The following is a 22,240-nucleotide window of genomic DNA, read 5'->3' on the forward strand; positions in this document are numbered from 1 at the left end:
CAATTGTCGTGTTTTCTATAGCATATATGGTTGTTTTTTCAACAAAGACAAATCCCAAAAGGAAAGAGATTTTCAGATGGAGGTTTAAACAGGAAGACCTGCGAAGAAATTTGACTTTTAGGTGAAATTAGAATGTTTATTTATGAATCCTTTTTACATTTGATTGATTGCTTGATTGCTGGCGATATTTATAGTAATTTTCCATTTCCTTTTTCGTGATGTGTTTCTGTCATCTATAAATCAAATTTCCCCTCGAAAGACAGTAAAGATCTGATATGGATAAAAGTGAAAACTAGAATCCTTCAGCTAAACCACCTATTTTTCTAGGAATGTATCAGCTAAGGAATCAGTTTTATGTAACCTACAGGATCTGAATAAAATAAAAACCGACCTTAAAATATTATGTTGTTCTGCAGTAAGCTTTTCAACCACAAAGAGGCGCTCTAAGACTTCCAGACAGCACTCTCACTTTAAAGCTCTTACACACACATATTCTGGGGAAACAGTTATGATTACAGCAAACTCTGATAATAACAAATGAACCTCAACGTATCGATACATCTCTGTCCAGATTTTATCCACAGAAGCAGAGAGCAGTAATGCTGAGTAGGTGGAAAAAAGACTGAAAGCCTCCCCTGCCTCTTCATCACCAGCTGACATCTTCATCAGGATCTAAGTAGCTGATGCCCGAAGCCAAGCAGCGGTGTGATTGAATGTCACTTTTATTTTCATTAACCACTTAAAGTCATTGTGTCGGCAACACGGTCTTGTCTAAAGGAATTAAAGTGAGTGAGTAATCGCTGGAGCTTCTGTATCCTGCAGTTTATACATCTACAAAAGCAAGTATGGGACATTCTGGTGAATGCATGCTGTTTACAGGATATTAATATGACCCCTGACTATAGATCATATACAAGAATAAGAACAGAAAGTTAAAAAAGGAAAAGGGGAATAAATAAAAAAGGGCAAGAGGAAAGAGAAAAATGGAAAAAGTGGAATTTATATTTATATTTTTTACAAAATAGAGCAAATGATTGAAAATAGTAAATGCAACTATAATTGTATCTCTTTATATTTCAGTATTTTATTGTTCACCTGTTCGTGGTTTCATTTATTCTTCTTTTTCAATTTGTTGGGAATTTACTTTTTGAATTGATTCCTATTTATATTAAATTTATTGATTTACAGTTTTTAGCTTATGTTAGTCTTAAGACTCCACTCTTGACCCCTCCCTGTCGCTTGTCAGGCCTTTTCACTGCTGCCACCTCTCTTTGTGATATTTAATAAAAACTGAGAAAAAAGATCAAGAATTCATATCTCCTGTAGGCTGTGCCCACCTCTTGGCAATATATCTCCGAAGACTAATCAAATATAAAGTTCATGTTTAAAAGATGATGACTGTAAGGGTAAGATTTCACAGGGGCAGCAGAATAAAGGCAGGAAAGATGATTTCCAAAGCAGAGGGAAACGTTATTGTAGGCACATTCAGAATACCTCTGACACTTAAGGTGAATTTCTAATTTACTGAATTTCCATATTGTGTGTGTGTGTGTGTGTGTGTGTGTGTGTGTGTGTGTGTGTGTGTGTGTGTGTGTGTGTGTGTGTGTGTGTGTGTGTGTGTGTGTGTGTGTGTGTGTGTGTGTGTGTGTGTGTGTGTGTGTGTGTGTGTGTATGTACGTTTGGCACTTAGTTTGCGGTTTTTCCTTTTTCTCCGGAAACCATGTGTTTATATAAAACAGTGTTGTGGCGTTATTGGCATAACAATGAGAGCGGCTTCTCTTAAGTGGATGCAATGATGCAAACAGGACAACACAGACGAGACGTGGATTTGTGTTGACAGCAGAGTGAATATTTCTGTGTTGCTGTGACGCAGAGCACTGAGGTATTTAGAAATGTACTTAGAAATGCAATGTTCCTTGCCTGTAATTAGGTCTGATGAATGTTTTTAATCAAGGGTCCTTTTATAACTCATCATGTATAACTTGACACTAATACAATGTGAAAAGCATGAAATTCCTCCTTAAAAAAAGCATTTATTGTGCAAAATAAAATAAATCAGTTAATCCACTTTTCAGGAACCACCCATGACACTTAAATCAATAAGACTGAGCATTCGGGACAATTGATACCACTCATCAAGGAATATAGTTTTGCAAAAGGACTTGAAACCTAGTTTTAAAAATCTGCCAAACCCCAGCTGTAGCTCACAAACTATCATGTTATATATTTTACTTTAAAACTAAAATGCAACAAATCCCTGTTTGTGGGTTTGTGTAGTTACATACCACTTTTATATCTTGGCACATAGTGGCCGGATGATTTTACTTCCTGGAGTCTCCACTGTCTGCCAAGACTAAATATGGGAGCTTCATACACCTACATTTGTTCCTTTATGCTTAGCTCAGCTAATTGCCTCTTGGCTGTAGGTTTGATAACCACCCTTCAAACATAAGAGTGGTATTTATTGTCTTACCCAACTGCCTTGACAAGAAAGAAAATGTGGCTTTTTCATCAAAATGTTGGATTATTCCTTTAATGGATAGTTCCACTTTATTTCAACTTGGGTCTTATTATTCTACTTTTGAGCAGAACTATGTCAAATAATGTCAAAATGTAACCTGTGATAGATGTTTATAATGGCAGGTTTTGGTCAAAATGTACCTCTGCCCTTCATTTGCACTTCAGGTCTTCAAATAGTTTGACTTAAATTTAGTTTGAAACCTGTTTGATTTTCCGACTCCTGAAGTTCTCCAAAAGTACAATACTAGTTCTTGGGTCACATAATTATCCAGTAAATCACTGTGAATATAACACCACCTTGCACTTTTACCACTGCCATATGTCATTTCACAGCCAAAAATGCATGAAACTGTGCAAACACAGGGTGGAATTACAGATGTGACCCTGCAGCGCTCTTATTCATATTTAATGAGAGAGCAGGGCTTGGGGAGGACTTTTATTTTCCGTGGAGGCGGCTGCAAACTAATCAATAAGTCATATAAGGAAGATTTACAGGGATCCACTCAAATGCCCAGGAGGGCTCTGAACCAATTGGCGTGTGTGTGTGTGTGTGTGTGTGTCTGTGTCTGTGTGTGTGTGTGTGTCTGTGTCTGTGTCTGTGTCTGTGTCTCTGTCTGTGTCTGTGTGTCTGTCTGAGGCTTAATAAACAGAAACACAAATCCAAATTGTGAAAAGTTTCAGAATGATTTTGAAGTTTTATTGATCAAATTTAGGCTTGCCACCAAGATCTATCGCATAACTTTTATCCATAAACACCAGGAACAAGATGGCAGCTTTAGGTCTTCAAGAAAACCTGATTTAAAATAAAAGTTGAATTTGAAATAACAGGCTTGAAGGAAGCTTGAACTTGACTGAATCTGAACCATATTTCCAATCTTAAACCTCTTTTTGTATGGAACAGCTTTAATGAAATGAGGAATCTCTTTTGAATCTACAACCTGGCCAAGACAGTTGCAAAACATGTTGCACACAACAACAATTACCCTAACAAAACATAGAAGAAATACACTAATATACCCAGGCACAGTGACAAGTATCAACAGATTCACTATTTTGCTTATAAGAGCTTAAAAGTCAGGCAGACAGTCACATTTCGATGAGTTTCAAGTCTTTTTGAAGGCTGTTCTAAATGACGGGAGTAGAGCACAAAAAGCTTTCTTTCACACTTCAGTTTGTGCATTAGGAACAGACAACTAGACTCAATCATGCATGCCGACAAAGACCTTAACACAACCTGCAAACGAGAGCATTGTCTAAATGCGGCTGATGGTGAGCTGTTGTTCTCTGTTACATTATTATTTATAAATGTGCTCAGTTTGAATGTGCCACTGTGAGATCTCAACACATAAATCATCCAGCAGATTTGTGCATGTTTGGGATCCATCTAGCATTCAAACTGGAGAACAGATCGACTCATACCTTTATATTTAAACCATAGTATACTAATGTGGTAAAAGGTCACTAAGGCCTCTGCCAAGGGGATCATGTTTTCAATTATGTCTGTTTAGCTGTCAGCAGGATTACAAGAAAACTGCGAGAACAATTTACATGAAACTTGGTGAAAGGATGTAACATGTGCCAAAAGACGAACCCATGAAAAGTTGGAGCAGATCCAAATCCAAGGCTGAAGTTAGGAAAAGGATGTCAAATTAAATACTGTAGTGGGATAAAATGCTGTATACACATTTAAAAGCATTACCTAGTGATTGTCCTGCGATGACCCTGGCGTTCTCCCCGGAAACGGCAGCCCTGGCGTTCCTCTCGCTGGTGTACTGGACGAAGGCGTAGCCCTTGTGCACGGAGCAGCCCACGATCTTGCCGTATTTGGCGAAGATGGCCTCGATGTCGGCCTTGGTCACCACGGCCGTGTTCAGGTTGCCGATAAAGACGCGGGAGTTGAGTGAGCGCGGGTCATTCTTGTTGGTCACGTTGCTGGTCTGGGTCTTCCCAGTCATCCTATTCCTGCAGCAATGCCTGCTGGGAAACACAGGTGCACACTGCTCAGAAGGCCAGGAAGGTTAGACTGTGGAGGTTACACACAGAGAGCTGCACAGCATGTGAGGCAGGTAAACACTGGTCAGATCATAAAGCATGTGGTACATCTCATATAAGTATTAGGTATCTTTTTGGGGTTTTCCCTTTCCTGTAGTGTGATATAGGTTTGTTTGCATGTAAATGGTTCCCAGTAGAGTTTCTCTCCCACAGACTCCCCGTAATTCAAAGATCTTCAAACTAAAATAGATGGTCAAAATATGCATATTGAGAGATGCTATAAGAATTGTAGTGAACAACTTCAATAGTCACAACAAAGAACCAACTTTAAAATAAAGTAGTGTTGACTTGACCTTTTTGAAACCTAAGGGTGTGAACATTTAGCATTTCACTAGGAAAACCAAGTCTGCCCAAATTTGAAATTGATTGAATTGTATTGAATACTTGATTTAAGGACATGTTGTTGCAGCTCTACTTATAATTGCTGGTATTGACTGAACATTAACCTAAAGCCTCATAGGGGACTAAGAGAGCCATTAAATATTCACCTTTGAGAAGGAAGAGCATTGTATACATTTTCTATACAGGAAAAAGGAAGAAAATAACTTAAGCTGTTGATTATGTAATGGTTGAAACTCTTGAAAGAAACGTCCATTATTTTCTAACAGCTACTTCATTAATTGACCATCGGCTACACAATATTCTCCAGCTGTTTTCTACATCCTGAAGTCATTAGTCAACATAGAGGCTGAGAAAGAAATCTTCCAGCAGGAGGGCAGCTGTGACTCAAACGTGTTAATTGACAAATCTCATTTAAGAACTGTGTTCGACAGCAAATAGCACAAGAAGTCACAAGAGTCCTTTCTCGCTGTTTCACCTCTTTTTTCTTAACTTGAGCTTTTCCATTTCACGCTTCTATTTTAAACTCCATCAGTGTGAAATATTATACTTTTCATTCACTCCATTTAAGTAACAGCTGGAGTTTCTTCATAGGTTAGGATTTACATACAAAAATAAATGAGTAATACTTGATAATACAACACATTGTTAAAAAGTTGAACCAGTGATTTTATTTTACAGCTTAATTCCTTTCACTGAATTTTTGTTTTCCCCATTATACACCAAAGCAAACATTATTTCATGAGAACCTACTTTGCAACTAACCTGATTGTGAAAACTTCCTACTCAATTACCCTTTTTATAACACCACTCACAATGACAGCTCCATTAGAAACCAGGTCACATAAGAGAAGAAAGGGACACAAAGAAATGACACCTCCTTTGCACGCTTCAGTGTGTGTTCCCATAATGCAACAGTCCTCAGGGGGATCAGGTTGTGGCTTCTTGGAGTTCCCCGTTGGTAATGATTTTTGAGTGTGTTTGTGTATCTTCCCACAATGAGGGCTTTAAATCCAGAATCCACAAACTGTACACACAATATTATCACAGGAGAATCTCTCTTTAGGCTGGAAGAGCAGAAACATGTAAGGATCTGTGTTTAGCTCCGTCACTAAGCTGAAACAATAAATCACATGTTTCTTTTAGTATCATTTAAATGCTATCTATGTTAAACTCGTTGATTTATTTTTAAGCTTCTTTCTGTGGTTCCAGGTTCCAAATGTTAACCTTTATTATTTATCTATATTAATTTGGGATTAGGAATTAAACATTTAATTTGTAGACATCACCCTTCAACTAATATTTTGACATTTCCTTATTTTGCTTATTTGCATGTTTCATATTTGTCAGGGTTGGGGAAATAGGACCCAAGTGCAGTAAAACAAAGGGAGGCAGGTAGGGGTCCAAACAAAAGGCAAGCTTTATTCAAATCAAAGCTGTACTTTCGACCAAAGATAAACCTCACCTACACTAACCAGGGGACACAGGGACACCAGGAGCAGACAGACGGACGGGCAGGAACAGGCAGGTAACATAGACAAGATCAGGTGGGAAACGACAACAACCGAACAAGAGGGGAACAGAGACTAAATACACAGGGGTAATCACAAGACAAGACACAGCTGGAGAAGGGAGGAGAAACACAGGGGCAGCAGGTGAACACAATGACATAATCAGGCACAGGAGGGAACCGAAGACAGGAAGTGAAGCTAAACACGACACAAGAGGGGAAAACATTTCAAAATCAAACAGGGAACAACAGACAAAACAAAGATCATGACAATATTTGTATTTAGTGCCTCTACAGGGACATGTTTCATGCTTTACATTTCTAAAAGGTCTTTATTTTTCTCATACTGTCTGTGTTGCTGCACCTCTTTTCACCCTCCACCTGAAACCAGAGCCTAGTCTGCTCTGATTGGTTAGTGCTGTTGTGATGTCCCGCCCCTTAGCCTCATGATAGAATCGGAGGATGAAACCCTCTTTATTAGTCACATACATGCACACAGCAGAGCACACACAGTGAAATTGGTCCTCTGCATTTAACCCATCCTAGTACTAGGAGCAGTGGGCAGCTATTGTGCAGCGCCCGGGGAGCAATGGGGAGGGGGGATTGGAGGTGTCCGGTGCCTTGCTCAAGGGCACCACAGCAGGGCCTAGGAGGTGAACTGGGACCTCTCCAAGTAGCAGTCCACCTTCCATATTTCAAGTCTGTTCGGGGACTTGAACCGGCGACCCTACGATTCCCAGTCCAAGCCCCTACTGACTGAGCCACTGCTGGACATCATTATCTAACTGATGTAAACAAAGGAGTCCAATGGTGGCAACTCCATCTGGAGGAAGCTTTGGAAATGTAGCCTTTGCAGACCATTTTCATGCAAAAAAACTACATTACACACTACAGGAAAGGGAAAACTAATAGAGCACCTTAAATGTTCTCCTTACTTCCTCAACGGATTGTCTTCGGTGTTCCAGATCTTAATTTTGAGTTCATTTGTTAATAATTTAACTCAGATCTAAGTTGTTGATTGTTTTTTCTGTAATATATACTGTATATAAATATACAGTACATATATTCAGTCTGTAATAATGAAGAAAGAAAGAAAAAGCAGCAAATCACCATCACTAAAGAGCTGGAAGTAGATCTGATTTACTATCCAAAGAATTTTTTATTTGACTGTTTAATTGACAAATAATATCATATACTTTCCGGCTTCCTACTATGATCCAAAGCGTTGCGGCGCAGGTGAACGGCAGACGTGTGAATGTGTTTTTATCGGAAAATGTTTTACAGCTCCAGCAAAAACCTGTCAGGGGCCTGAATACAAATGAGTAGGGAAAGGACGGAAAAGATGTAATGATATGTATATTGTCTATGTATTTTTCACACATGTTTCTCACACACACACACACATTTCAGTAACACACGACTGCCTGCACACACTTTCTGTCCCAATTTTCCTCACTTTTCTTACCCACATAATCTATTTTAAATCTCACAGAATGAAGGATAATTTACTTTTGGACCCATAATGTTACTATACTATCATTGGGTTTCCTGTAGTTGATTAACTAAGGTCTAAGAAAAAGCCCATCAGTCAAACCAGCCAATCAAATCCCATTCAGTCCATCTCTACCTTTGAATAAACACCACAGCTCCTGAGTGACTGATGGATGTGAAGTGTGCACTGAATGGCCTCTTTCAAAGCAAAATGAGGCCATTAGATGGTTGATTACGGAAACAAGAGCACATTTTAAGGCAGATTAAATATCAGAAAAATGTGGTTTCACTAATCTAAGCGACTGCTGAGCTTGTAAATGATTGCATATTGAAATAGTTGAAAGCAGAGAAATGTGCGTCAGAGTGGGGGGCGTTATTCTTAATAAAAGTGAACTTATAGGATCCTCTATTACACTAACTCCATATAAACAAAACTCAGTTTAAAACTCATAATTGGGCTGTGTGGCTGTTGTGTGATCAGATTTGAGTACAGAGTTCTGTCATGTGAAATAAACAAAAGTATAAAGCTACTGCAAACAGACAGTTAGCTTAGCTCAGATTAGCAAGAAACTGCAAGCCTTGTCCCGCAAATGTGTGGAAACGTTTTTCAACTTGGTCTCCTCTTAAATGTCACATAGAAACGTTGTGTTTTGATAGATAAGACCTTTCTTGCAACAACACATTACTCCACTGCACTTTTTAAAATCAAAATTAAAGCTCTAAGACACCTTAGAGGATAACTTAAATAGTCTTAATCAGTCTATTGGTATACAGTATGTCTTCCAGGTTGTGGTTTTTTCATCATGTTGAGTCTATCATAACTATTGTATATTCCTCCCTATTTAGATCAATGAAACCATCTAGTTAAAGTTATCTTTGACAAAAAATGTCTTTTCACAACATGCCAATAGACCCAGTTTGCTTATTTTGCAGTAGCTTATTAATTATAATGTTTTTTACTGAACAACAACCATTTCATAGCCTGATGGACATCACTTCCATACTGTTACTCTCACTGATCTCCTGCAGCTCGTATGTCATTAAACCTACAGGCAATTTATATTTGTATAATCAGCTTTACGTCTCTATTTCTCCACATGCATCACCTAACATTAACACTCCAGAGATACTACAGCTGTAGTTTGTCAATTACATGTTTTTAATAAAATGACAATAAAGAGTTTTAGATTATTCCTTTAGCTCAAAATAGCAAGAAACAAGACTTCAAAGAAGATTATTTTACAATATTCATGAGTATCTAAGATCCTCAAAGCCTTTTAAGAAGAAGATGGGGCATAACTGCTGGCAAAAGCTGGTGGAAACATCCCAGGCCATAAAACACACTCACACTGAATTCATATCAGCCTGATAGGCAAGAGAGGAGAGAGAGAGTAGTTTGGATTCATCCTGGCACGCTTCATGCTCCAGAAATTAATGCTAAATAACATCTTCATGCATCAGTGAAGCAGTGTTCGCATCCCCAACTCATAACTGACATGTTTTTCCACGCAAAGACGTGTTGTTTGTCTGGTAAAAGTCTTTCTTATAGCAGCAAAGTGAGTGCATGACAGTGATGTTTTTTCTTCAGGGCTTCTACAGCATCCTCCCGTGTTGCGGAGGTTCCAAGTATTTCATGGATCCTCTTTGGTCCTTTCACACCGACTGTCAGGGTCTTCAGAGTCTGAATTCTCTGGAGATAAAGAAGCGAGGAACTGGTGAAAGTAATCATTTTAGCACTTCCTCTCTCCCTGATCTCTCCTCACTGACTCACGCTCCCTCCCGTCAGAGAAGAAAAAGATGAAACCTCCGCCTTCAATCTGACAAATACATATGGGATGTGATGGATGCATTCAGGCCACACTCACTCTCTGCCGCTTGAATGTTGCAATGCAGCATTTTATCTCGACAGCGTAGCATCTCACCTCAACTGTCGCCAACAGAGGAAAATAAGTTGTATTTAATCGCATCACCTTCTGATATCAGGCTCAGGAGACAGACGACTCTCAAACTAACTCTCAACTTTAAGTGACTCCCTAGAAAAATATATGTCTGCATGCAGAGAATGAAATATGAAAGACTGTTATTTTTTTATTCTTTTTGCCTCAATCTTTTGAATGACAGCCAAACGAGTTACAGGGGAATAAATGTGGACTGAAATCTAATTACATTTTTATACAGTCTAAATTTACGAACTACGCTGCAGTGCAGGTACGGGTTATTTTCCCTCTGTCTACTGTTGTGAGAACACATGCAGCATAAAATGTGGGGATTTATCAGAATGTGCTGCTGTGAATAATAGAAAAGCGGAAAATAGTGGTAAAATCACTCAATAACAGATCCGCTGGGAAATGTTATAGCCAGGAAAGTGATTGTGGCTGACCTGACTGCTGCATTTTTCCATTTGTCAGTTGTAGGTAAAGAAAGAACGAAAGTGGAACTGAAGCACAAATAAGATGTTTAAAGTTGGGGGAGGACGTTTATTTTAGCCGTCATTGGGCCAAAACTCCACAATAACCTTTCAGCATATTGAAATTCAAGTGGTGGACTAAAGTTATGCAGTTTTCTGTACATTTGAAATTAAACCCTCATCCTGCAGCTTCCCTCCCCTACACACCTCCCACAAGGTGAGCAAAAAGCACACTCTGCATACAGTATCCTGCATAAGTACAAGTAACATATTTTAAACATCATCCCAATAGTGATAGAGATCCCAATGCTCCTATGGAAAATAACTTCCTGTTTTGTTGCAAACTTGTATGCCTTTAGGGGATACATATTGTAATTCAAGGCTCGAACAAGCTACAACATCAGAGAAGTGTTTCACAGATGGAGAGAAAATGTTGCTAATGGTTTAGCCTTTTGCTAGCCGTAGCTGTTAGTCTTTTGCTGTCTCCATTTCCCTCACTTCTGTACAAACACTTGCTATTGTGGGTGCTTAGGTATGCTACCACTGAGAGGTATTGGGTAGTGCACTATGAGCACCTGGATGATGTACTCATAATGGTCAAAAAGTTGAGTGTTGAATACTAGACACTCTTCACCATCAACGATCGCCATACTGGCTAAGTAACTAAAGTAACTGCAGTGGCTGGAGTGAACACATCACTACACAAAGTTATTAAAGGGGGTTTTCAAAGATGTACTACTCAAATTTGACTAATCCTACCACTATACTGAAAAGAAGACATTGCTTAATTTATTGGGTTAGTTGAGCAATTGCAATTGTTTGGTGACACAAACGATAATGTTGCTGGCTTACAGCTGCAGAGGGGCGAGTAGAGACAATGCTTCCCAGTTGAAATGTATCAGCTGATCAAGTGTTCACGGTGTACTAAGGGGAGTATCCAAATTGAGCCTTTGTCTACAGATATTAGAGTTTTTTCTCTCCATCTCTGAAATGTCAATATTGTTCAACTTTCTATGCAGCTATCCTTCATTGGGTTTCTCTGCAGTGTAGGCAGTTGTTGCCAATGCTGGAATAGCAGCTTTTCCTGGCAAGATTTTCTGCTGTTGAATCAAGTTTTCACCATCTGAGAGGTTGTGCTTGAATATCTGAATTTAAAGAACAACCAGGAAGAACAGCCTCTATACAAAATGATCTCTAATTTTCCAAAGGCTTCTTTTACAAGCTAGATTAAGCTAGAGAGTAACCAACAGAGCCCAGAGGAGTTGCAGGAGTCACGTTCTCTTTCAGGCTACTTAAATTACCATATGCTGATCAGTTATTATGGACCTTTTGTCTAATTTGCCGCAGAAAATACCTACCCCAGCTCATTTACAGCGCACAAGGAGTGGAGAATCAAACCACAGCCAAACACTTTACAAGAAGAAAAAAAAGGTTGACACAAATCTAATTAGACTCTTTTTTAAACAGTCTAAACTCTTGAACTCCCCTAAAATACATTCCTCTTCTGTTATGTGACAACATGTGAGGATTTATCAAAATGCTGCTGTGGATAACATAAAAGCTGCTCAATGAACTCATTGGCATATCCACATTATGCCTAATCACGGAAAATTAAATTAAAATTTGGAGGCAAAAGGAGGGTGTGGAGGGTCAAACTGCATTATGGCTAAGTTAATTTGAGTCACAGGGCATAATGAGTTTTACTCAAACAAATCAGCTATGAAAAAAGAACATTGTACGTTTTTTAGTTAACATAAGGTGGCTGTGTAATAACATCACTGTGAGGGCATTGATGTCCTTTTTCATAACACTTACTTGCCCTTGCTCATTTTTTTCCTGCTCCCTCGCAGCCATAAATTACTCAGCTAATGCCCGAACAGCGGTGGCTATTGCTGAATCATTCAAAGACCTCAATTAGCAATTAAGGGCTAATGAATAGAGGTCCATTCTGCAGCCCAGATGAGCCCAGGGCAGTCTAATCTCTCCTGCAGGACTTGTACAGTAAATACTGGCTAACGGTGCAGAGCAGATAGGGAATAGTGTGTGTTAGTGCCCACATATGATAAGCAACTTGCTTGCAGTCTTGAGGCCTGTTTACTGTATGCACCGGGAATTTCTAAGCTGTGGTTCTTAACAAGGACGGATAACAGTCAAGCACTATTCTTATTTTTCTCCTCTTTGTTCCCAAACCCCATTACCTACTGCATAATACCTGCCTTGAGTTGAATCGAAGGAGAGGGGAAAATGGAAAAAAAAAAAAAGGAGGAAAAGAGACAGAAAAGCAGAGAGGGAAATAACATGAGAGAACGAGAGAACTTCACAAAAAAGGGGGAGGGGTGGACATTCACAATGCCAATCATCTTAAACATCGCAGGTCTCAGACCAGGATATCAAAAATGGAAAATGCAGGCGCACATCATGCGGTAGGTATGTAGCTTTTAAATAATTACTGTGACTCCATCCTTTTATAGCTCTATTTTATCAGCCTTTTATCATGTATAAATTGATATACCTTTAATACAGTGTAAGGATGTGCTTTACATGTGAAACCCCCACTGGAAAATGAACTCCTGTAAAGAAACCAAAATCCAATTTCCATCAGCTTTATCTCTCCTATAAGAATTTATGAGTGTGCACAGAAGCATAGCGACTGAAGGTAGGTGATCATGCTGCTTAAATGAGTTGTACCATAATCTGATTTGAGCAACCTATAGCCTCGACCAGCGATGACAGTAAGGAGATAAAAGCACAATGTGACCTATACGCTGAGATGGGATGAAGCCGTATCTCCAGCAGACTTTTTATCTGGCATCTTACAATAAAACCAGGGATGATTATCTTTGTAAATCAGGGCATATGTGTGTGCTTTTAATATGTATCACACAACCTGATCTTGAGGTCATGTGTGTATCATTTGACAACTTAAAACTACTTGCACAGTCAGCTTTTGTAAACAGTAACGAAGATGATACACAGAGAAACTTATCGGAGGACTTTGAAGACTAACAGCTCCTCAGATGTTGCTCTTTGTTAATTAGTGCAGGAAAAAACATAGAAACTGATTTCAAACAAGGCTAAGAAACCAATATCATATCTGATACTGTTTGACAGTGCAAATGTTTTTAGAGGATATACAAAAAACAACTTACTTTCACATTGCTTATGCACATTCGTTTGGGTGCCTAACAAGATCTAAAAGAATAACCAAAAGAAGTGACGCTGAGTTGGAGTCGTCTGTTTTCCAAGCTCAGTCAAAGGGAAAAGTCTTTTTGGGCCCCATGGCATCACATGACTGACACAAAACTTGTATTATCAGAGTAGTATTATTACATTTCCATCATTTGGACCCTCAGAACATGTTGCTTCAATGCCCAGCACTCTTTCTGGGGTCTTGATCTCCACCCACGGCTTCAGGGCTGCCATTGCAACCTTTCATGCATGCTAATAAGAACGGGCCTGTGCTTATTCTAGAGGGCATTTCATATAGGTAAACATAGGTGTATACAGAGGGACAGCATGAAAAGAATAACGTCTTATTGGAACATAATAATAAGTAGCATTATGTGTCCCCTTTAAATATGTTCTATTTTTTTAATAAGTATTTGTTTTTTATTTGGGTCAATTTGAGTCAGTGTTGTTTTTTCGTAATCTGGCTGATGTCCTTCTTTTAATATCCCTGTCTGGTATGGCACTTGACTTTAGTAAATGGAAACCAGCTGACCTGGATTGTAGTGACAGCAGGGAAGATAGTAGGCTGCCAACAGAAGCCATTAGACACTCTACAGCACTGCTGCACAGAGGAGAGCCAATCATCAATGACAAAACACATCACCTTCACCCTCAGATTGAGATGCTCCCATCACAGCAATGCTAAAGAGTACCTCTGGCACAGAAAACAGGTCTATAGGTTTTATTTTACCCCAAAATACAATTAATGAGGTCAGCAGTAAACTTACATTTGAGAGTGAAAGCTGTACACTGTGGCTGCTTCAATGACTGTAGCACGTTTAAGAGATTGTTGTTCCTGTTTTGGACCAAAGACAATTCATCTGCCTCAGTTGTATATTCAAGTTTTTTTATTCTATTCATTGATTCCAGGGAGCCATGTTGTTTAAAGGGAACATTTCTCTAATTTGTTGTTGTTGTTACCATCAGCAGGCTTTGCAAACAGTTTTTGCTTCAGAAATTCTCTATTGCATCACTGTACCACTCTGCTGCCTCCTGAGTGCTCTTAAAGTTTATTTTTTACTTCATTGGAGACCTTTCCATTGTCACACTGTGGTAAACACTGAGAATGGAGGATTTACTCCTACATAAATATGTGTATTGGGAGGAAAGAAGCAGAAAAAGATTCCACTTGCTTGTGTAGTCCACAGCTGCCCTCCAGGGCATGAGAACATATGCCATGCTTTCACATATCTCTTGGCACGGACATATTTCTCTCTTTTTCTTTAATTCTCCTCTTGTGTGACTGCCAAATATAGCTTCCGCTTCACCAGGCTAAAGTAACTGGGTTACTCGAGCTGAGAGTAATTAGCTGATGTCTGCTTTATGGCCCCAGAGAGACTTAAAGTGAGGTGGTGATTTAAGGCAGGACTAACAATAAAGGGTGAAAGGTTGAAGGTAAAGTGGGCAAGAGGCCACATACACGAGGGGAGGGGCTTTCACACATCTGGAGGTTTGATCCAATTATCATATCTATGCATAAAGCCAAGCTGCATATGAATAATATTGAGTTTACTCACTGTGAATGCTAAAACAACGTCACTAAAAAGTGATTCAGGAGCAATTTGCAATTTAAATGAAAACATTTGGCTCTGATGTGCTATTCAACATCGCAAGCTGGCAATGTTTTTAGTTTATTGAATAGTGGATAAAAAACTGATTTTGCAGACAGTAACAGTAGAGTGGAAACGTGCTACACCAAACTGGTAAACACTATATAATGTGCATTTAAAATGCAAATTAACATCCAATGGGAAAGGACCAAGAAAGATCCAGATGCTGGTATTCTGTTCAGAATATCCAAGGGCTTCATAGATTATATATTTGTGAAACACGACAATATAACAGAATAAAATACAATATTTAAGCAATAAATTACTACATTGGCAAAGCTCATAGTGGCTTATTGCAAAAAAATTGATGTTAACGCAACTCTATGGTAGATTTGCCATATGTTTGTTTGCAGTTGACAAAACCATTACCTGTTGTATGCTTTACATCTTTCCTCCATATAAAGGTCATTATCCATTTGTGGTTTACCAAAGGCGTATTTAAAGGATATGGGAGTATTTTTGGGGGGATAAATCCCATGAAAGCATCCAATTATACAAAGGAGAAATACGTTTCTTGATCATTAAACACCTACAGGCTGTGACCTATTGGGTTCCATATAGGCGTTAATCTTTAAAAACAGGTTTTCTAAAAAAGGAAATTGAGGGGGATTATTTTCAGCTGTGGATAATTGTTGCTCTCATGAGTATTAACAGCAGCAGCAAAGTGTATGTGGGACTGGTCAAAATGAACTACAGTGCCGTGGTTCTTATGATGGAAGAGAAAGAGTGGCACTGGGATGTTTTCACCAGGTTTTAAATAACAGTAGGAGTCTATGGTAGAGGTTTACAACCTTTTTCTTCTAACGAGCCCCCTCAGTCCTATCCTGAGTTGTTGATTCTTGGGCTTGGTCTCTCCTTTACTCCTCTGCTCACTTGTTTACTGTTTTTCCTAATCTTAATCGCAGCAGGTGGTGTTAAAGTATCACAGCTGGCTCAGCTTGGTGGAAAACAGTCGGTCTGTCAGAGCTGATCTGCTTTCCTAAAACGACGTTCCCATACAATAAAGCTGCGTTGTCAGATACGTGTGGAGAGTAAAAGGTCTTCTCCTGGACTGCAGGGTTTAGGGATTTATTTTAAGATACCTTTTTTCCTATATTTAAAGTACAATAAAAAATGGACAGAAAAGTTGCAGGGAGGGGAAGACATGCATTAAATGGCCGCAAGTCAGATTTGAAAAAACATAGCCTTAGATTTGGACTTGGTTTCCAATGAAAAGTTGCCGCAACTCTGCTTAAGGAGAACATTGGTTAAAGAAATCGCCACAACTTTCACCCAGAACGTTTTTCCTATTTATTTAACAGATAACAGATGACTTGCAAAGGTAGTATTGAAAAGGGCATTGCTGTTTATTGGTCTTGCTGTAACCAGCTGTCCAACAACTGCTGCTCTTTTTTTCCCCCCGGCCAAACCCTTGCTTTTTTTACTAAACTAAACCAAATAATTTGTTATTTTTAAGGATTCGTTCCAATTCACAGTTTTAAACTACAACCTGAAACGTAGTAAACTATTAGGAATGCAGTTTATTTTATTTATAGGAGAAAGGGTTGAGCTAATATCAAACACATTAAAATTCCTTCCACAATATTTCCATGGACCCCCCTCTAGTACATATTGATAGAGAATTATTCATAGGGCCCTTTGGTTTATGTTCCGATCATTTTAGCTTTAACCTCTCCTCTCACTCCTCTCTTTCCAACATATGAATCTTTGGTCTTTGGCACAGAGGTATAAAATATACGCAGGATTTAGCTTTATAAACAATACCGGTAAGAAAAATGGTTGATTTTCTCCTTTTTCAGATTTGTTTAAAGATAAAACATTAAATATCTCCAAACGTATCATTTGCATTTTGTTTGTCAAAGACATTTAGAAAACTACAGGATAGTTTCATAAAACTTGATGAAAGATATGAGCCATTTGATTTTGGAGTGCGTCTGAATCACTGTTTGGATACACGCATTATTTTTCAGTTAGATAAACGGCCTTGGCTGAGGTCTCCAGGTGCTCTTTAGCTTGTTTTGTTTATCCAACTTTTGTTGTTTTAGCCTGTTGAATGGAAATAACCCTGACAATATAACACAATGCAGTATTTGTGCAATAGAAATTACATTCAGAGAGTTGAAAGTGATTCCATTTTGTGTCATAGATGTGCTCAGTGAAGTCTGAAGTAAACGTGGCTGCAGTGTTTAGTGTATTCCTGTGATTTGCTGAATAACAACATAATATACCGGTTTTCTACCTGCATATCCATCCTTATACTATAAGGTTCTGGTTTGTAAAAGATATCAACATATTCATATTACACAGGAACTCATTCAGCGAAAGTGCCATCTAATCTAGGGTGAAATCCCCCTTTTTTTAGCATTTAAAATGGGGGTACAGAGCTTGAAATGGCTCAGATGGAGATGTGTGTGGCGCGCAGGGCAGGGGTTAGTGAGTGGAGACACTCCAGACTTCCAGGCAAGAATCAGCTCGCTCCAGCTGTCGGAGCAATAAAGTGTTGGCAGCTGTCCATGGTGCTGAAATCAACCACAATCTCTTTGAACGAAGAATAAAAGGAGCTGGCCGTGTTGCTGAGAAACTGACGCTGCGACGCTAATGCCACATCTCACAACAGAGCTGAGAGGCAGGTGCAGGCGTACACCGGTGTTCATCCAAACTGCTGGCTAGAAAGACGGACTGTGCATTGACAAAAAAACTAGTTGAACATGACTAATGCAGTAGTGGAACAAGGCGTGCAGATCCCAGAATAGAAGATCTAATAGGCAGCGGAGGGTACTACCACATACATAATGTAACATAAACTGCTCTTTGTGAAGAGAGATATCATTACATAAGTGTGTGTGAACTCAAACACTTTTTCACACATGGCATCATCTTTCTTTTTGTTTGTCTGACTTCCTCGTCTGTTTTTCTCTTTGTTATCTTTCACATGAAGGCATATAAAGAGAGACGGAGAGAAGCAAGTGCCAAAATCTGTATTTTGACCTACAGTCTGAAAGCTAGAGCAGCTCTAAAAAAAAATGTTTTATCAGAAAGAAAATGGAATCTGTGCTGTGTGGTTTGGAGGCAGCCCACATCGTACACCTGCTAAGGGTCAATGATCATCCCGGCCCACGGGTGCAGAAACGTAAAGACAGGCCTCGACTGGACAGAGACAGATTAGAGAAACTTTATTCCTTCCTTCCTTCCTGCTTTCCTCTCAGTGATTCAGTGCATGCGTATATAGGCTGGCTATTCCTGCCTCAGCCTCCCACCTCATCCCTAGTGAGAGATAAGTATTGTTTGCGTAGCAGCACATTTCATGCTCGGCTTCCCCCACCTGTTCCCTGACCTGCAAAGTCTGAGGGCTGGAATAGCTGTCAAATACCTTCACCCGTATCTCTCCAGGATGATTGAAAGGAGGTTTTGTCTTATAAAAGGTTTGGGAAGCGTTTCCTTTTCAGCAGAGCACAAAAACAAACTTTGGTCAAGGATTATAAAGCAGTGACTCCAGCAGGAAAAAAGGTTAACCTCACTTTTTCTTTTTGTGTGCTAATTGCCGGATAATGTTTTGTGTCTTTTTAATTTGTCGCCTGCAGGTTTGTGTGTGAGTTTTGGCTGCATGTCAAGGTCAAACTATTAATCACATCTATCAGCCTGATTTGCATAATGAACTTCTGCAAAATGTCCATGGGCCTCAAGGACCCTATCCTCATTCAGCCTATTTAAGTTTCCAGGCTTCTCTGTGTGTGATGTCTGATGCCAGTGTGTGTGTGATGTCTGATGCCAGTGTGTGTGTGTGTGTGTGTGTGTGTGTGTGTGTGTGTGTGTGTGTGTGTGTGTGTGTGTGTGTGTGTGTGTGTGTGCGTGTGTTGTCTGATGCCTGTGTGTGTGTGTGTGTGTGTGTGTGTGTATGTGTGTGTGTGTGTCACAGCTGTGTCTGCTTCAATTGGCAGGAATCTGTTGTTGCTCCTGTTTGTTTTGCACAGCAGTGATTTGCATTAGTAAACTTGTTTGAAATTTTCCAAATTGAAAAGCAACTTTGAAGGACGAAAACCCTTCATTTTGTGACATTTTAGCACTTTTTAATACTCCTCTGAAGACGCAGGTCATATGGATTCGAGATGAAAAATGCCTTATATTATGGCATGCAGTTTAATTTTTATTAAGTTTTGAACCAATATTTATATAAAAGATCAAACTATTAGACGAATCATACAAATCCAGCTCTGTCCCGAGAAATCCGTTCTGCAAAACAAAAAAGTTCCCATTTTCTCGTTAAGGGAGCATAAAGAAGTACCAGGAAAACACCAAAACAAACTCCGGCAAAGTGAAATTCCTCACCTATTAGAAAAGTAAAATCCTCAAGGATGAAAATCAAAACTGTTATTTTTGCCCCCTCGGAGACGTACAGCCTCCAACACCAGAGAAACACTGCAAGATCAGAGGAAAGCAAAACCAAAACCACACCGAAACAAGCCATGATGAAAGAAGGAGGGGGAAAAAAAAGGCTGAAAATAAGCAAAAGGTGGAGACTATAACAAGAAGCTGCTTCGGGAGGAGAGAGAGGAAAAATATCAAGAGCGTCCGCAAAGCACGTATTTCTCAGTGGATGTCGCCGGAGCAACAACACTCAGCATCCAAGATTGAAATCATTGCATGCAGAAAACATTTTCCTCATGTCGGAACACCAAGACAAGAAAGAAAGCAAGAAAAAGAGGATAAAAATAAGAAAATGGCAGTGGAAAAGGTACTCACCGAGCGGGAGTAAAAGGGGTTCAATTAAAAAGAAATTGGGCGGATAGCGGTGGCGGATGGGTGCTGTGCAGGCTCGTGAACACCGAGGCTCTGCGTCCCTTTCGCGCGCTCTATCGCTGCCGGTGGCTGAGTCACGTGACTCGGGATTGGCCAGAGTTTTTGAAACACACACACACTCTCACACACACACACACACACACACACACACACACACACACACACACACACACACACACACACACACACACACACACACACACACACACACACACACACACACACACACACACACACACACACTATCTTTGATTTTAAACATGTTTCTCTTGGTTTAATGTTTTGCTGTTGCTATGCCACATGTAACATTAACATGTGTGTTCTATTTTTAAGGTTCACTTTGTTTTTGTAACATGCTTTTGAATTACGATGTGTTTTATATATGGTCATGCCAATAAAGCTCCTTTTGAAATGTGAATCAGTCAGTTTTTTCTTCTTCTCATAGCTACACATGAAAGCATGCAGTGGTGTAATGGAGGAGCTTTTTCTGATAATGGGATTGCTTTTTATGCCCTTGGACATTTGCTTCCTCCAACACTGTCCGATTGCTACTAGGACCCATCCACCCCTTAATGTGGGTTAATTTTTGGGCTTTTCCCCAAAGTGAATAAAGGCACACATGCAGACTGATAATGTCAAACCCTTTTGTTTTTCATGTCATATGACAGGGAACGTCCTTATACATTCTTATTAAAAAGGGATTTGATATGCATTTGTTTGGGGATCCTTCATATCAAAAACTTAAGACTTATGGTTTTGTTAAGTAATTAAACATGACTTTGTCTAAAGGATGATATAAAATGACCCATCTTTTAGCCCAGGAGTAAAAATGGCAAGGAGATACAATAAAAATACATCATTAAATATGAAGCTCCAGCTAGCAACAATTTAGCTTAGCATGGCGGTGTTTAAGTATAATTAAATTAAACTGTACCAGATGTTTAAAGGAGATAAAAGACCAACAATGCCACCTGGGGCACTTGCACCCCAGTAAATGACACAAGGCAATGCTTAACCTTCTCCCAGAATCCTTAATTTCGCAAGTAATCAAGACACACAGGTTAGATAACTGAGGGACAGAGACTGGTTTCAAAATATACAATGATTTCCATTAAATGTAATCATAAGTCAAAAACTCAGGAAATTGTTGCTGCAAGAAAAATATTTTAGTTAGGAAACAGGAATATTCAGATACAATTATCTTATTACAAAATGTGTTTAAAATGTGTACTTAAGAGAAACCAAAGCTAAAGTGGGCGGGTCCAGTAAATAGGAAAAAAAGCTGTAAGCAAAACAGAGGCAAAAGCAAGAAACTGTAAGTGGTATGGCAAAAACAAAAAGCAAAAACACACAGAAGCTTAAAGCTAACAAAAGTTTTCAGCAAAAGCTATAAGCCAAACAATTACAAGCGAAACGGCAGCAGGTGAACCCACAAAAAGGCAATAGGTTAGAAATTGCTCACCTTGCGGCATACCAACAATGCATTTCAATATTGTGACCTTACTCAACACGGGTATGAATTTTTACCAAATCACTGGTGTGCAAGACAATGGCAAGCAGGATAAAAGTGTAAGGAAGAACACAGTGAGCTTGACATGGCAAAGATTGAGGAGACCAAAAGACTGTACCTGTAGGGTAGGACGAACCATAACAGACAGAGCCAAAGGAAGAACAAAGGCCAACAGGTGCCATTTAGAAGCAGCACTAATGAGGGGAGTGGGCAGGAAGTCAGGCCTGGAGCTGCATTCAAGAGCACTGCACTCTTTTTGACAGCAGTACCAACTACATATCAGCACTAAGACAGTTGACAGTGAGGTAAAAAGATGGTCTCGACTCAGTCTGTCGAACTACAGTTTTAATGTTCAATACAGTTCATTGTTTATATTTATTGAGATGACCTCACCAACGAAATTACTGAGGTCTGTGTTAACAGCAACATCACTACAAGAAACACAGGCAGTTTACTTCACCAGTTCTGAGGTAAATCAAGAGTAAATGCACTTCAGTGTTTGTAATAATCCCTCATTGCACCATAACAGTACAGCAGGACACATTCAAAGTTGATCTTTAATAATTTAAAAGCTTATATTTATTTTTAGTTGCATCAGAATATCTCACAAGTAACAGAAATCACTACAATAATGAGAACCTAATTACATGCATAATAAACCAGAATGATCTCTTATAAAACAAACAAGCCATTAAAGGAAATAACTCGTCGTAATTACATCCATCTGCATTTTCTATTGTATCGCTCCTTGTAGCTCATTGTATTATTTACATAAC

At 39.2% G+C, this 22,240-nt stretch overlaps 1 protein-coding gene across 3 annotated transcripts in view; it reads right to left on the bottom strand.

The window, feature by feature from the left end:
• The window catches only part of LOC134865600 (RNA-binding Raly-like protein), a 39,998-nt gene extending 19,990 nt beyond the window's left edge, over positions 1–20,008 (bottom strand). For 2 of the 3 annotated variants that reach the window (XM_063885230.1, XM_063885228.1), the window contains exons 1-2: positions 19,898–19,973; positions 4,220–4,497 (exon numbers count right to left, since the gene is read on the bottom strand). In XM_063885230.1, the coding sequence (XP_063741300.1) occupies positions 4,220–4,475 (256 nt within the window). In that variant the 5' untranslated portion in view covers positions 4,476–4,497; positions 19,898–19,973. Of the gene's footprint in view, positions 1–4,219; positions 4,498–19,897 lie in introns of all 3 variants that reach the window. The other variant, XM_063885229.1, reaches the window with a different exon arrangement.
• Positions 20,009–22,240: the final 2,232 nt, after the last annotated feature.

The sequence above is a fragment of the Eleginops maclovinus genome, chromosome 6 (genome assembly GCF_036324505.1).
Source record: "Eleginops maclovinus isolate JMC-PN-2008 ecotype Puerto Natales chromosome 6, JC_Emac_rtc_rv5, whole genome shotgun sequence".
Taxonomy (NCBI): Eukaryota; Metazoa; Chordata; class Actinopteri; order Perciformes; family Eleginopidae; genus Eleginops; species Eleginops maclovinus.